This window comes from Petromyzon marinus, chromosome 37, assembly GCF_048934315.1.
Source record: "Petromyzon marinus isolate PM22_M1 ecotype Great Lakes invasive population chromosome 37, UKy_Petmar_22M1.pri1.0, whole genome shotgun sequence".
NCBI lineage: Eukaryota > Metazoa > Chordata > Hyperoartia > Petromyzontiformes > Petromyzontidae > Petromyzon > Petromyzon marinus.
Genome location: NC_133703.1, coordinates 19,137,028 through 19,152,152, shown reverse-complemented (window position 1 = coordinate 19,152,152; position 15,125 = coordinate 19,137,028). Strand labels below are relative to the sequence as shown.

Here is a 15,125-nt window from a genome sequence, read left to right as displayed (position 1 = left end):
ATAAGTATGAAAAATAAGAATAGGTTTAATCCTTTCTGGCAATACAACAGGTATTAATATATATTCTTGGTTCTTTAGGTAAAGTCACGTGAAGGGAAACAATAAAATAATTTTAAAAAATATATAAAACAATAAAATTATCACGACGTTTCGACTGCAACACAAGCAATCATCATCTGGTGTGAAAACCACAGCAAGAACATTTGTTGCAGTCGACACGTCGTGAGAATTTTATTGTTTAATGTATTTATTTTATTTTATTGTTTCCCTTTCTACGTGACTTTACCGAAATAACCAATAATATGAATCCCTGCAGTCACGAACGCTTTAAATCAGAATATTATTGTGTTATTTTATTTTATCAATTTATTATATAATTCTCATTCTACGTGACTTCACCGAAAGAACCAAAGAAGATGAATCATTGCAGTCACGAAAGCTTTAAATCGAAATTTAACCGCCTCTACGGGGAGGGATTCCACACATCCTTAAGATCATTCAACAGACTCCGGGATAAGAAGGCTCAACTAATCGAGTCTCTCACCTTTCTGAAGAGATGCCGCGACTCTAAGGTAATACCAACCGCATTTACACTAACCTCTGCTGTTGCAACTTCTCTCCTTTGTCAAGGCGCTTTGTTTCCTCTCACACAGCTTAAAGGTCGTGATCTGAACGTGGCTCTTTCACTCCAGCGCTGTCCTACCAGAGAGTCTCGTCCCTTCACCTGATGAAGGCCGCTTGTGTTGTGGCCGAAACGTCGTGAGAATATTATTGTGTTATTTTATCAATTTATTATTTTATTCTCATTCTACGTGACTTTACCGAAAGAACCAAAGAAGATAAGCAGCCTCCTCACGAGGTTCGAGGCTGCCCGTATCAAGAACGAAGATGCATCATGAAGACGCCAAGAAGAGTCAAGCCTCCAGCCAGCGGACCTGCTAGCGTATCTGAGAAGTGTGTGTTAGCTAGAGTAGGTCGGTGGTCACCACCTTATGTACAGTGTTATATTACTTACCGTTCTAATAAATAAATAAATGTTGCCTCCCAAGGAGTTATGTGTGCACCTAATTCGAATCCACTACACATGTGTGGTGCAACGGCCTCGAAGACCCTCCCCCCCCTGGCCCCCATACTGTGTACACACACGCAACGCACACACGTCCATCTGCAGAGCATGTACACTCACTCATACACTCACTCATACACTCACTCACTCATACAACAACCGCCATTCGCCACTAAGTGGCGGTGACGTCACCACAACGCTTGTGCGAGGCCATGTGCACCTTGATGCCACGTGAAGTGTCGAACGCCCGCTGGCAGGAGGTCACGGGGCAGACCCAGCAGGTGCCACAGGTCGACTGACTGAGATGACGGGAATTGCTTGGCACAACGAGGTTTAATCCGAAGGGTCCCTATGAGGTGAGTCCCACGGTTTCCCGGTGCCAGGGGATTGGCCGGCCCTCGCAGGACAGGTCACATTGCGGTGCCCCTGAGTTGGTTTGGTAGTTGTATGGGCGCAAAAAGGTTTACCGGGCCAGCCGCAATGAGCCATTCACGACATCGGGAGAAGCTGGGTTGGAATAAGCGAGAAGGGCAAACCATGAGATCAGGGGATCGCAGCGCCACGACCTTCCCCGACCCCGCCATACCGAATACACACTCGCAGGGTGTGTATTTGCCAGTCGGGCGTCATTCCGGATTAACAAGGGTAAGTAATAAAGCCATGATTTCGGGCGGACAGACAATGGGTCGCAGGAGCACCAGCCACGACGCTCCATGTCAAGGCAAAAAATGAAAAAAAAACGGGGGATAATAACCGATAGGCGCACGATTGGCCGCGCGGTACACCCCCACCCCGGGCTTTTGAAGTCAGGGGGATACGAAGGGGAGCTTGAGGCCGTTCAAAGCAGACTCTTCTTCAACATAATTATAATATATATTATAATATATTCTAATTACGGCCTTGGTTGGATGTGAGCAGCTGCATCATGAAGATTCTGAATTCCTGCCAGCAGCGAGACGCCCACAACCTCACGTGGCCTCAAGGTGGCACATCGCGCTGTAGTGACGTCACCGCCACGTGACCAATCGTGGTGGCGGGGGGATCACGTGACGACGAGGATGGCAAGAGCTTGTTACCTGGGTAAGATAAGAACTTCGTTTTATTTGTATATACAGCGTACTGTATTTTTAAAGTAATGTTTGTGTTTACATTTCCTATACTTTACACCCCTTTCAGATTTTTTTTTGTATTCTTGTAACGGTCTGACCTGCCACCTTCTGGACATCTGTGAAAAAAGAGCTTTATAGCTCATCGGATTACCCTTGCACTGTTTACAGCAGTGGTTCTTAACCTGGGATGCACGCAGCCCCCTGCGAGACATGGGCAGAGGTTTTTTTAAAGAAGGTAAATCATCTCAAAACACGTAAGTTACAACTTACTTAGTTTAATCGAACCCGATGTAGTTATTAACATTGTACATTTTTTGTTTTGTTTTAATGATTGAGAACCAAAGGGGTGCAAGGCTGCAGTAAATGTTAACGATCACTGACTGCGGTTTAAATCAATAATTATGAATCTGATTTCTTGATGCCCGATTACGATCCCACCCCCCACTGTTACCTAGCCCCTCCTCATGCTCCTCCCACTGCCACCTGGACCCTCCTCATGCCCCTCCCCCTGCCCCCTTGCTCCTCCTCCTGTCCCTCCCCCTGCCCCCTTTGCCCCGCCTCATCCCCCCTGCCCCTTTGCTCCTCCTCCTGCCCCTCCCCCTGCCCCCTTGCCCCTCCTCCTGCCCCCTCCCCCTGCCCCTTTGCTCCTCCTCCTGCCCCTCCCCCTGCCCCCTTGCCCCTCCTCCTGCCCCCCCCCCTCGCCTTGCTCTCTAACCCCCCACCCTCCCTCAACATCGTTTTTATAATCCACAGACCCGATAAGCGCATAGCCGCCCAGGCTCGCGAGCAACGCCGTCGCCCCCAATTGGCTCAGGGGGGGAGGGGGCGGTCACGTGCTGCCGGCGGGGGGGGGGGCGTGGCGCTGGCGCCTTTGCCGATGCGCTGTAGGGAAATGAAAGCGCGAGTTGACCGGGCGGAGTAGGAGGAAGGAGAGAGAAGAGGAGGAGGATTGTAAGAAGAGGAGGAGGATTGTAAGAAGAGGAGGGAGGAGGAGAGTGGACGGTCTCCTTGTCATGGTGACGAGGAGACAATGGGGAATCTGTTTGGCAAGAAGCGCAGGGCGCCATCGCGAGTCACCGAGCAAGACCGGGCGGTGCTGGTGAGTGGTAGTGGTGGTTGTAGTTGGTGGTGATGATGTCATGATGGGTGGTTGTTGGTGGTGGTGGTGTTGTTGTTGATGATGACGCTATGGTAGTGGTGGTAATGACATGGTGGGTGGTGGTGTTGATGATGACGCTATGGTAGTGGTGGTGTTTATGATGACGCTGTGGTAGTGGTGCTAATGGTAGTGGTGGTAATGGCATGGTGGGTGGTTGGTGGTGGTGGTGTTGATGATGACGCTATGGTAGTGGTGGTAATGACATGGTGGGTGGTGGTGTTTATGATGACGCTGTGGTAGTGGTGTTAATGGTAGTGGTGGTAATGACATGGTGGGTGGTGGTGGTGTTTATGATGACGCTGTGGTAGTGGTGCTAATGGTAGTGGTGGTAATGACATGGTGGGTGGTTGGTGGTGGTGGTGTTGATGATGGCGCTGTGGTAGTGGTAGTAATAATGGTAGTGGTGGTGATTATGGTGTTTGTAGTGATGGTGGGTGGTTGTGGTGATAATGATGGTGGTCGTGATTATGTTGTGGTAGTAGTGGTTAATGATGGTGTTCGTGGTGATGGCATGATTGTAGTGGTGGTTATGATTATGGTGGTGGTAATGGTGATGATGGTGGTTGTGATGAATTTACGGTGGTAGTTGTAAAGATGGTGTTTGTGGTGGTGGTGGTGACATGATGGGTGGTACTGGTGATGATGGTGTTTGTAGGTAATGGTGGTGGTAACTTTGTGGTATAGTGGTGGTTAAGATGATGATGCTGGTGGTGTTGACATTATGTATGGGTGCTGTGCCACGTTGTGGGCAGCCACCGGCCTGCGTGGTAAACCCCCATTCTCTATTTACAAAAATGTCGCCTTAAAATGTACAAAAATAGGCAACATCTCGGGCAGGTGGCTCATGGACTCTGAAGAAGGGTCATAGCCCGAAACATCGGGCAACCGATGAGCACGGTTGCGCTACGCACGGCGCGAAATAAGTTCAACATCGAGCGAGTGCATAAAGACCGAGCGACGAGCGGGCCGAGGGAGACTTCTGACACGTGGTGTACCCCTGCTGCTGCCCCCCCTACCCCCCATACCCGCGTGCGAGTGCAGCAGTTGAAGCAGCAGCGCGACAAGCTGCGCCAGTACCAGAAGCGAATCGCCCTGCAGCTGGAGAAGGAGCGCGAGCTGGCACGCAAGCTGCTCAGGGACGGCAAGAAAGAGTGAGCGGAGGCGGCGGTGGGGGTCTGCGGGGCGGAGTGCGCGCTGCTTTGGGATGTGGCGTGTGGAGTGTGGACCCGGTGCGGTGTGTGAGGCGTGTGAGGTGGCGTCGTGGTGGTTGTGCAGCGGTGGTGGTGGTGTGACGCGGGTGCGTGGTGATGGAGCGCTGTGGTGCGGTGTGTGAGGTGGCGTGGTGGTGTGCTTGTCGGGTGGAGTGGCGTGGTGTGGCGATGGAGTGTCTTGGTGTGTAAGCGTGGAGCGGTGTTTAGACGTGGGCTGGCGTGTAGACATGGAGTGGCGTGGTCTGGTGATGGAGTGCTGTGTTGTGTGGGTATGGCGTGGTGTATAGACGTAGTATGGTTGTGTAGCCGAGGAGTGGCATGGTGTGGAGTGTAGAGGCCGACCTAAACTAAATTTCTGGTTTTGGCCGAAACCGAAAGTAAAAATTTTACTTTCGTCCGAAACCGAAAGTAAACCGAAAGTTAACTTTTTGGCTTCGGCCGAAACAGAAACGATGCCGAAAGAGGCCATTTGCCAACTTTTGGCGCCGAAACCAAAACCGAATTTCGGTCGGCCTCTAAATGTCAGACTTCGAATCTCGGTATCAGCACGCGTGTAGACTGAAGCGAACGCAACACATAAGCCAAGGCGGGCAGGCAGCTGGGAACAGACAACAGAGGCACTTTGTTGTCATCCCGTCAAAGAGACTCCACCCACGGATGGAGATGCAGGCTGCGGTCTGTTGACCGGTCGTATAGACATTAGCAGACCATGGTTGCGGCTGTAACCTCGCTCCAAAGCTGCTGCTGACGTGTGTGTGTGTGTATGTGTGTACGTGTGTGTGTGTATGTGTGTGTACATGTGTGTGTGTGTACGTGTGTTTGTGTGTACGTGTGTTTGTGTGTACGTGTGTGTGTGTGTTTGCAGCCTATCGCATAGGATTGCCTAGCGCCGACTGACCGGCCGATAGGCAGAGTGATAGACGTAGCACTAGCGTTATATTCTAAAAGATAGATCTTCGGTTGACGAATGACGACCGAAAGTCAATATCAGTTTAGGCCGAAACCGAAACCAGACCGAAAGTTAAAAATTTACTTTCGGCCGAAACCGAAAATAAACCGAAAGAGGCCATTTGCCAACTTTCAGCGCCGAAACCGAAACCGAATTTCGTTCGGCCTCTAGTTGAGTGGCATGGTGTGGAGTGACTTGTCGGAAAGGAGTGTAGTGGTGGTGTGCCACGGTGGGTAGGTACGGTATAGACATGGTGTAATGTAGTCTGGCGTGGTGCTGGGAGCTTCTCATAGAACCGGATTGAATTCACTTCCCGACGAAGCTCCCAGCACGTGGAGACAAACATGGAAACACCGTGGCGAATGACACGCGACAACACGTCGGAAGGACGACGTTAAAATGTGCACAGCGCAGCCTTAGAATGCGCGTGAAATTGTGGTGGTGGCGAGACCACAATCGCTCCTGTTGCATCGGTGCGTACTGCGTCACGGTCTGCCCTTACCCTGTGCCTCGCTCCCCAACAGCAAAGCGAAGCTTCTGCTCAAGAAGAAAAGATATCAGGAGCAGCTCTTGGAGAAAACCGACACACAGATCGGAAATCTGGAGCACATGGTAAGGGCTTGGCGGAGGCCGCCGGCATCCCACACGAACTGTTACCCTTAATACAACAATCCCCCCACTATAAGTTGCCACATTATGTGTTGTTTCACGTTTTTATACATTGCTGATTAATTGGAGAGCACGTTTCCTTATACGTGTCATTTTTTGCGTATGCGTTCTGCTGCTGCTCGTCCTTCTCCCCGTCCTCCTCGCCTTCCTACACCGGCGCTCCTCCTCCTCCCTGCTGCTGCTCATCTTGAGCCGTGCGCTCTGTCTTGAGAACTTCCGTTTCTCGGCAATCCTGTATTCCCTTTCCCGTTGCTTTTCTCTCTTGCCATGCCATCGCATCCGTGACTCTGCCCCGCTCGTCCCTCACCACAGGTCCAGGACATCGAGTTTGCCCAAATCGAGGCCAAGGTCATCGAGGGACTCAAGGTCGGGAACGATTGCCTGAAGAAGATGCACGAGGTGAGCCATGGTGAGAGGGGTAGCGCCCTCTTCTTATTCACTCCTCCTCTTCACTCCTCCGCCCAGTGGCGAGGGCCCCTCGGTTGAAGGGTGGCCGTCTTCACTTCGAGAAAGAAACGTCCCTCGTGATTTGTGCTTGTGCAGCACTGCCGACACAGCAGCACCACCACCGAATGTCTTGTTTAATCCCGTAGTTATCGACTGAGTTGTTGACTCGTGTGTTGAGGCTTGAAAGACCGAAAGAGCCCAAAGCTCACATCGTGGAGAAGTATCACCACAGTGATGACAACGAGTGTGACGACATAACGGTGACACTGACGACAATAACGATGATGATTGTGCGGTCCCTCCCATACGCCTGCGTCACAACCCCCACAGATGATGTCGATCGAGGAAGTGGAGAGGATAATGGATGAGACGCAAGACTCCATCGACTATCAGCGGGTGAGCGAACAAACTGCGGCGTTTCGCATTCCCGTCGGCACGTTTGCAAAACCGACGGCGCATCCGTGACACCCCTCCCGCGTCGTGAAATCGGCAACGTGGCCGCGCGTCCCGCACTCCCGTGCTCGATCCGTGCTCGATGACGATGTTATTTTCTCACTGGCTCGCGCACGAGCGTTCCTGTCGGGGTCGGCTGACCGCGGCGACCACTATGTCCCGCTACGATGTTCTTCCCAGCAAATCGACGACTTGCTGGCCGGCGGCCTCTCCGACGAGGACGAAGAGGCGGTGCTCGCCGAGTTGGACGAGATCACGAAGGTGCCACGTGCCGCCACAATCGCCCCCCTCCCCTCCCCTCGCTGGCTCGCTCGCCCGCTCGCTCGCTCGCCCGCTCACTCGTGTACCGACTCTCACTCACACCCAGTCACTTGCCGCCTCAATCACTCACGCGCGCTGTCCCGCTCGCTCACCTTGCTCGCACGTGCGATCGCTTGCTCACTCTCGTTGGCATGCTCGCTCGCTCGCTCGCTGGCTACCTCGCTCACTCACTTTGGCCATCACTCAACTGACTACTTCATTTGCACACTCATATCCTCACAGACACTCGCTCACCCTCTTGCTTACCCATCGTTGTCGCATTCCCACTCGGGTCACCGCTCGCTCACTCGACCCACCACACGCACACACGTGCGGTCACTCAACATCTCACGCAGCTACAAGAACAGGTTTTACACTTTCTGGCATAGAACAGGTGTTGAAGTGTTACAAACACCAAACGGAAACCTTCTGCAAGGCATCGTGTCTGCATGACCACACATACTCGCGGCGAACACGCACCGACGTTAATCCTCGCTCGCTAATTAACCCGCCCGCCACCGATACGCCAGTACGACCCGCGCGCTCGCCCGCTCTCACCCTCGCTCCTCTCGCCCTGTTGACGATGCGGTCGGCAGGACGCGGAGCAGCAGCAGCAGCAGCTGCCAGACGTGCCGGATGAGGAGCTACCTTCGGACGAGGAGAGGGAAGGTGCGTGGCAGACGCTGCGCCAGCACACGCGCACACGGGGCGTGTAGCTACCCGCGCGTGCGCCTACCCTCGCAGCGTTGTAGAATGCACGCATTCCTATGCACGCATTCCTATGCACGTGCCACAGACGCACTTACACATGCGCGCGCACACGCAACAGCCGCCAATCGCCATCCATGCGGCGTTTGACGTCACCGCGGTGACGCCTGTGCCAGGCTAAGGTGCGCTTTGAGGCCGTTACGAGAAGTGTCAGTGGCATGCCACATGCCAACCACGCTCCGCCACCGGGTGTACACCTGACGGGACATGCATGACGATAATGGTGATTGTGGAGGATTGCAACGTGCCGCTTTTGTGTGCGCATCTGCGAGTGCGCGTGTGCGTGCTGTCGCCTATACATTCCGGCCGGCGCCTGTGTGCTGGCCACCCAGCGCCCCCCCCTCGCCCCCCACAACAGTCTGTTAAGGCTACACGGCGCTAGCGTTGTTTCTGTGCGTGCTCTCTCGATTCTCTGTCGTCCCCAACAGCGAGACGGGAGGAGCGAGCCAAAGCCAAGGGCAAGGCGGCGGCGAGTGACTCATCGAGGCGAGAGGAGGCAATGGTGGCATCGTGACCCAACGCTCGTTAAGGGGTTGGGGGGGGCTATGGGGTGCTAGGTGGGGGGGGGGGGGCTGTGTGTGGGATGGAGTGAGAGTGGGGGGCTAGGGGGGGGGGCTGTGTGTGGGATGGAGTGAGAGTGGGGGGCTAGGGGGGGGGGGGACTGTGTGTGGGACAGAATGAGAGTGTTTTATAGGCAGCGATAAGGGCCATTGTGCCAGCCGCGGTGTGGTACGCGAGTGTACTGCTGTGCGCGTGTTTATTATTTCGTTATCAGAGCGCCACCGGGGTTTAATTTCCCACTCGATGCTTTCCAGAGCACTGCAAGACTGGCCTGAAATCTGGATTATTCGCTTAAGGCACTACCACTAGACTACACGTTACGCCTATCTATAATAATCCTTTATTGCCCTATAATCCTATGAACAGCTTTTTGTAAACCTGATCACAGCCCACGTTTTTATAGGCCTATAGGGGACACTAATATCGGATTATTATTGTACCCTTTATTCCGGTAATCGGACCGATAATCTGCGCCAAAACGATTCTCGGAACGGTGTTCTGGATTGTTCCAGCAGAACGTAATCTCCGTGTGTACATGCACATGCCTTTTTTTGTCAATCCACTGCTGGATGCGGGCCCCCGCCCCCCACGCCGTGCGGGTCGTGGGGTTTACGCGACCATACTTCACCACGCCGGTCAGTGCGGGCTGTGGTGAAGGTGCGTGGCATAGGCGTGGGAGCAGAACAGTAACTGTGCACTTGATGGTTCTGCACTAACCCTCTGCTGCCCACAGCGTGGCGCGTCGAGGCGATCACCCGCCGCCCACGCGCTGCACAGGTCTAAAAATCCTGCTTGGCTTCGAAGATCCGACGGGTTTTCGGGGCGCAAACCGGGTGACTTTGATCAGATACCGGTTAGCATCTGCGGCAGCACGGCGCCTAAACTCTGCCCCTGTGACCACAGCAAATGTACAATCTTGCAGTTCTTCCTCTCCGAAACCCTCCCCCCCCCCCCCCCCCCGCGCATCGTCCTCCCGAACAAAGTGCTACCGTCATCGCGAGGTGGGAAGATGTCCCGTCTCGCACTGGAACCCTGTTGGCGGAGCGCGGCCGATTCCCGGCATGGCGCTCCACGGCGTGGCCTGACGTAGCTGCCGGAGGCGGTTTCACACAACGCAGACTGAGATACGGTTCATAATACAGGGTTTTTGTTTTGTTTTAGATCGCGTAAATATATAAATGTGTCATTAAACCTGCCACCACCCGACAGAGCCAGGTTGTCATTCATGTGTTGCTTTCTCTCTTTCACCTCAGACCTGGATTACAGCAAGTTCACAGTTGGTTTTGCGATTATTTTGTTTAACTAGGGTGAGAATTCGTGTAGAGACCAGGATTTATAAAAACCCAACGGAGTGGGGGGGGGGCGGGGTACAGAATTACAAAAAAAAACCGTGCACCATTTACAAACAAATGTACTTCCCGTCACAATGTCATTGTTGAGCCAGCTGCAAAAATTTGCACCACAAAGCAATTTTTATCCAGCGGTTGTCAACATTTTTTTGGTATGGCGGGCACCCCCTTATCCCCCCCCCCTCTCCGTGCGCCGGCCTCCACCCACCCGCCGGAGAGACGGAGAGAGAGATGGAGAGAGAGATGGAGACGGAGAGAGAGATGGAGACGGAGAGAGAGATGGAGACGGAGAGAGAGATGGAGACGGAGAGAGAGAGATGGAGACGGAGAGAGAGAGATGGAGACGGAGAGAGAGAGATGGAGACGGAGAGAGAGAGATGGAGACGGAGAGAGAGATGGAGACGGAGAGAGAGAGATGGAGACGGAGAGGGAGACGGAGAGATGGAGAGAGAGACGGAGAGATGGAGAGAGAGACGGAGAGGGAGACGGCGAGGGAGACGGAGCGATCGCACGTCCTGGCCACCTGTCGACGCAGTGTTAGGCGTGCGGCGCGCCATGTCATGGTGTATCGTCGGGCTGCGTCGTGGCGCCGACGTTTCCCCCGCGCTTCCGAAACTTCTCCTGCACGGTGCCCACGCCGCGTCGGCCTGCGCCGTACTTCTGAAGAAGAAAAACAGACGACGTTTCTTGCGCCCACGGGCTGAGGAAGCGCGCAGTTCTTGGCAATTCTTTGGGAGTTGCAAGGCAGCGATGTCGCTAGGGGGCGGTACACTCGAGTCGCAGTGGCGTCGGAGAACGGGGAGGGGGTGTGGGCCCTTCCCCCGCGCCTCCGATCAGAACACGCTTGGCTACGTACGGTGCGAATGAAGTTCAGCGTACATGGAAAAACTGATTTTTTTATATCTCCGTTGTCAGGTCACACGCGGAACGTTGTTTCGGAAGCACCCAGAAGGATCATGCCGCTAACGCCATGTTAAATACCTGAGCTGACACGCAGCCGAGATCCTGTGTTCAAATCTGGGTTTTCAGCCGCACGTGAATGAACCCGGCTTGTCAAGTGTCGGGAGTTGATGGCCTCAGCCCGATCACCAAAGTCACCAACGACTCGCAGGGAGACTCGTAGCTTCGTACGTGGGTGCGCACGCTCATTCAAAGACGGGGTGGGTGGGGGAGGGACCTTCCCCCACCGCACCTCCGCTTTGCATGGCTGGCTACTACGTACGGTGCGAAAGAAGTTCAGCCATACACACGTGTCTTGAGTTTACAGACCCCATTGTTTGATTTATAAAAAAAAACCGATAGCCCTGCTTATTTGTCGCGTCACCGACGGTAACGTTTCGGAAGAATTTTGTCACCGTTCAGAAAGGTGAGAAACTCTTGCCGCACCCGAACCCCCGCCACCACCGCCACCCGTGTCACAGCTGCTCCTGCCGCAAGGATACCCGTGCGTTTTGGGTTGCGTCCGTCAGCCTACATTTCGGGCCGAACGTCGCCGCGGCAACTCTGCTGCCTCCCCGAGTCGAGGGCCACCATGCCTGCCTGCCAGTGCCGGATGATCCTAGTAGCACAAGTAGCTACACATGTAGTAGCTACGGGCCCCGCACTTTCAAGGGCCTCGCGCTAAATGCTTTCAAGCTATCAATTCCGGTTCAGTGATTCTGCACTTGCTCTATTACTATAATACTATACCGCCTTCAACTTTGATGAACGACTGGGTGTTTAAGGTTAGCGATTTGTCGTATTATCTGGCCGTATAGAAAATAAAAAATACGATTACTTTACAATGCAAGTAAAAAAAATACGTTTAAATAAGTATTTATTATGGGGCCCCTTTATAACAACATACAGTGAGGGAAAAAAGTATTTGATCCCCTGCTGATTTTGTACATTTGCCCACTGACAAAGAAATGATCAGTCTATAATTTTAATGGTAGGTTTATTTGAACAGTGAGAGACAGAATAACAACAAAAATCCAGAAAAACGCATGTCAAAAATGTTATAAATTGATTTGCATTTTAATTAGGGAAATACGTATTTGACCCCCTCTCAATCAGAAAGATTTCTGGCTCCCAGGTGTCTTTTATACAGGTAACGAGCTGAGATTAGGAGCACACTTAAAGGGAGTGCTCCTAATCTCAGCTTGTTACCTGTATAAAAGACACCTGTCCACAGAAGCAATTAATCAGATTCCAAACTCTCCACCATGGCCAAGACCAAAGAGCTATCCAAGGATGTCAGGGACAAGATTGTAGACCTACACAAGGCTGGAATGGGCTACAAGACCATTGCCAAGCAGCTTGGTGAGAAGGTGACAACAGTTGGTGCGATTATTCGCAAATGGAAGAAACACAAAATAACTGTCAATCTCCCTCGGCCTGGGGCTCCATGCAAGATCTCACCGCGTGGAGTTGCAATGATCATGAGAACGGTGAGGAATCAGCCCAGAACTACACGGGAGGATCTTGTATTGCAATGATCTCAAGGCAACTGGGACCATAGTCACCAAGAAAACAATTGGTAACACACTACGCCATGAAGGACTGAAATCCTGCAGCGCCCGCAAGGTCCCCCTGCTCAAGAAAGCACATACACATGCCCGTCTGAAGTTTGCCAATGAACATCTGAATGATTCAGAGGACAACTGGGTGAAAGTGTTGTGGTCAGATGAGACCAAAATGGAGCTCTTTGGCATCAACTCAACTCGGCGTGTTTGGAGGAGGAGGAATGCTGCCTATGACCCCAAGAACACCATCCCCACCGTCAAACATGGAGGTGGAAACATGCTTTGGGGGTGTTTTTCTGCTAAGGGGACAGGACAATTTCACCGCATCAAAGGGACGATGGACGGGGCCATGTACCGTCAAATCTTTGGTGAGAACCTCCTTCCCTCAGCCAGGGCATTGAAAATGGGTCATGGATGGGTATTCCAGCATGACAATGGCCCAAAACACACGGCCAAGGCAACAAAGGAGTAACTCAAGAAGAAGCACATTAAGGTCCTGGAGTGGCCTAGCCAGTCTCCAGACCTTAATCCCATAAAAAAAAATCTGTGGAGGGAGCTGAAGGTTCGAGTTGCCAAACGTCAGCCTCGAAACCTTAATGACTTGGAGAAGATCTGCAAAGAGGAGTGCGACAAAATCCCTCCTGAGATGTGTGCAAACCTGGTGGCCAACTACAAAAAACTCTGTGATTGCCAACAAGGGGTTTGCCACCAAGTACTAAGTCATGTTTTGCAGAGGGGTCAAATACTTATTTCCCTCATTAAAATGCAAATCAATTTATAACATTTTTGACATGCGTTTTTCCGTATGTTTTTGTTGTTATGCTGTCTCTCACTGTTCAAATAAACCTACCCATTAAAATTATAGACTGATCATTTCTTTATCAGTGGGCAAACGTACAAAAAATCAGCAGGGGATCAAATACTTTTTTTTCCCACGCCGTATGATATTACAGGCCCCGCACTGGCTTCGTCCGGCACTGCTGCATGGGTGCCGCTGGCCAGGGTTGCGAGCGTTCTGATGTCCGGGTCCCCCCCCCCCCCACCGCCGCTCCCGGGAGTGCATCGCGCACAGAAACCCACAGCGGTTTTTACTCTTCGTAATCGAACCGCGGCGGCGGCGTCCGATGGTTATCGCTCCCCGACGAAAGATGATAAAATATTGAACTGAACGGCACTTTTTGTTCGCACGCTCCCTCTCTCTCTCTCCCTCTCGCGCGCGCGCGTGATCGTTCCGTGTGAGAGGGCACGTGCGCGCGTGTGGATTTTGCTTTCTGTTAATTGCTTTCATCGATTGAAGTCTCTCCCGAAAATGTTTTTTTTAACAACAAAAAACTTGAATAAAGTTTTCGACCTTTCAGAATCTGTATTCATCCTGGAGGAATCCGATGAGCTATGCAGATTGGTTTTGTTTTCTCACACAGATGTCCAGCCGAGGCTGGCCAGCGAGTTGTATCAACAAAACTTACAAAGGAATCTCGTCTCCCCCACGTGGTACGTTGCTGGTGGTGTTGTTCTACGTCCTGCCATTCATTCCTCGTGGTGCTCACGTTGTTAGACGTTCAGAATGTTTTTTTTTTCCACCTGGTAAGGCCTACTGAGCAATATTCAGTAGACGTTTCTTTTTCAGAAGCGACCTGGCCGCAATAAATGGGAGGCCCTAGAAAAAAATCCACGTGGTCACGGGGAGAGAGAGAGAGAGACACTCAAACTCCAAATATACAACAAGGCGTCAGGGTCCAGATCGAAACCACGACCTCCTGCATACCAGGCGAGGTAGTTAACATCTCCTAGCCACCGCGGTGCCTCTTCTGCACTATCACGTTTTTGTAACGGTTTTACCCGCCCCTACTGGACATCTGTGAAAAAGAGCTTCATAGCTCATCGGATTCTTCCTACAGTGTAATTAAATATTCGCATTCTCTGTTCGTTTATCCCGGTTCATCCCACTGCGACGTGGGATACGCACAATGAGAGTTCCACCACGTGCGACTTAGTGAATCCCACCACCGAAAGGCACAGAGTATCGTCGCACAACAACAATAACATCACCCACCGTTCGCCACGAATTGGCGGTGACGTCACCACGGCGCCGGTGCCAGGCTAGGTGCACTATTGAGGTCAAGCGAAGTGCCGAAGGCTCGCTGATAGGAGGTCGTCACGGGGGACAGACCCAGCAAGGTGCCGTGGGTTGGCTGACCGAGGTCACTGGCAGATGCGCTAGCTGTGCCCCCACACACACACACAGACATAGACCCACTGGCCCATCCCCTCTGCACCCTGCATCTCTCTCACCCCTCCCTCCCCTTTCTCACCCCGCTACACCCAGATCACCAAACCCCTCCCCTCAATCCCCCTTTCCACCCCTTCCCCTGAATCCTTATCGCCCCCCCCACCCTCCACCACCCTTACCGCCCCTCCCCCTGCTCACCCCTCCCCTCTCCACCCACTAACACCAATTCCCCTCCCCTCAATCCTTATCGTGCCCTGCACCCTCCCCCTGAACCTACCTCCACCCCCTTGCTCACCCCTCCCCTCTCCACCCTTCCCCCCCCCATTTCTCCCCCCCCCCAGCCCCTCCCA

General features: G+C 52.8%; 1 protein-coding gene across 1 annotated transcript; it reads left to right on the top strand.

Moving 5' to 3' along the window:
- The first annotated feature begins 3,049 nt into the window (after positions 1-3,049).
- CHMP6 (charged multivesicular body protein 6) lies at positions 3,050-8,696 on the top strand. The gene is made up of 8 exons (XM_032966972.2): positions 3,050-3,274; positions 4,376-4,485; positions 6,019-6,106; positions 6,476-6,562; positions 6,941-7,006; positions 7,244-7,324; positions 7,960-8,032; positions 8,560-8,696. The coding sequence occupies exons 1-8, from the start codon at positions 3,206-3,208 to the stop codon at positions 8,643-8,645; spliced, it is 660 nt and encodes a 219-aa protein (XP_032822863.2). The 5' UTR covers positions 3,050-3,205; the 3' UTR covers positions 8,646-8,696.
- The last annotated feature ends 6,429 nt before the right edge of the window (positions 8,697-15,125 follow it).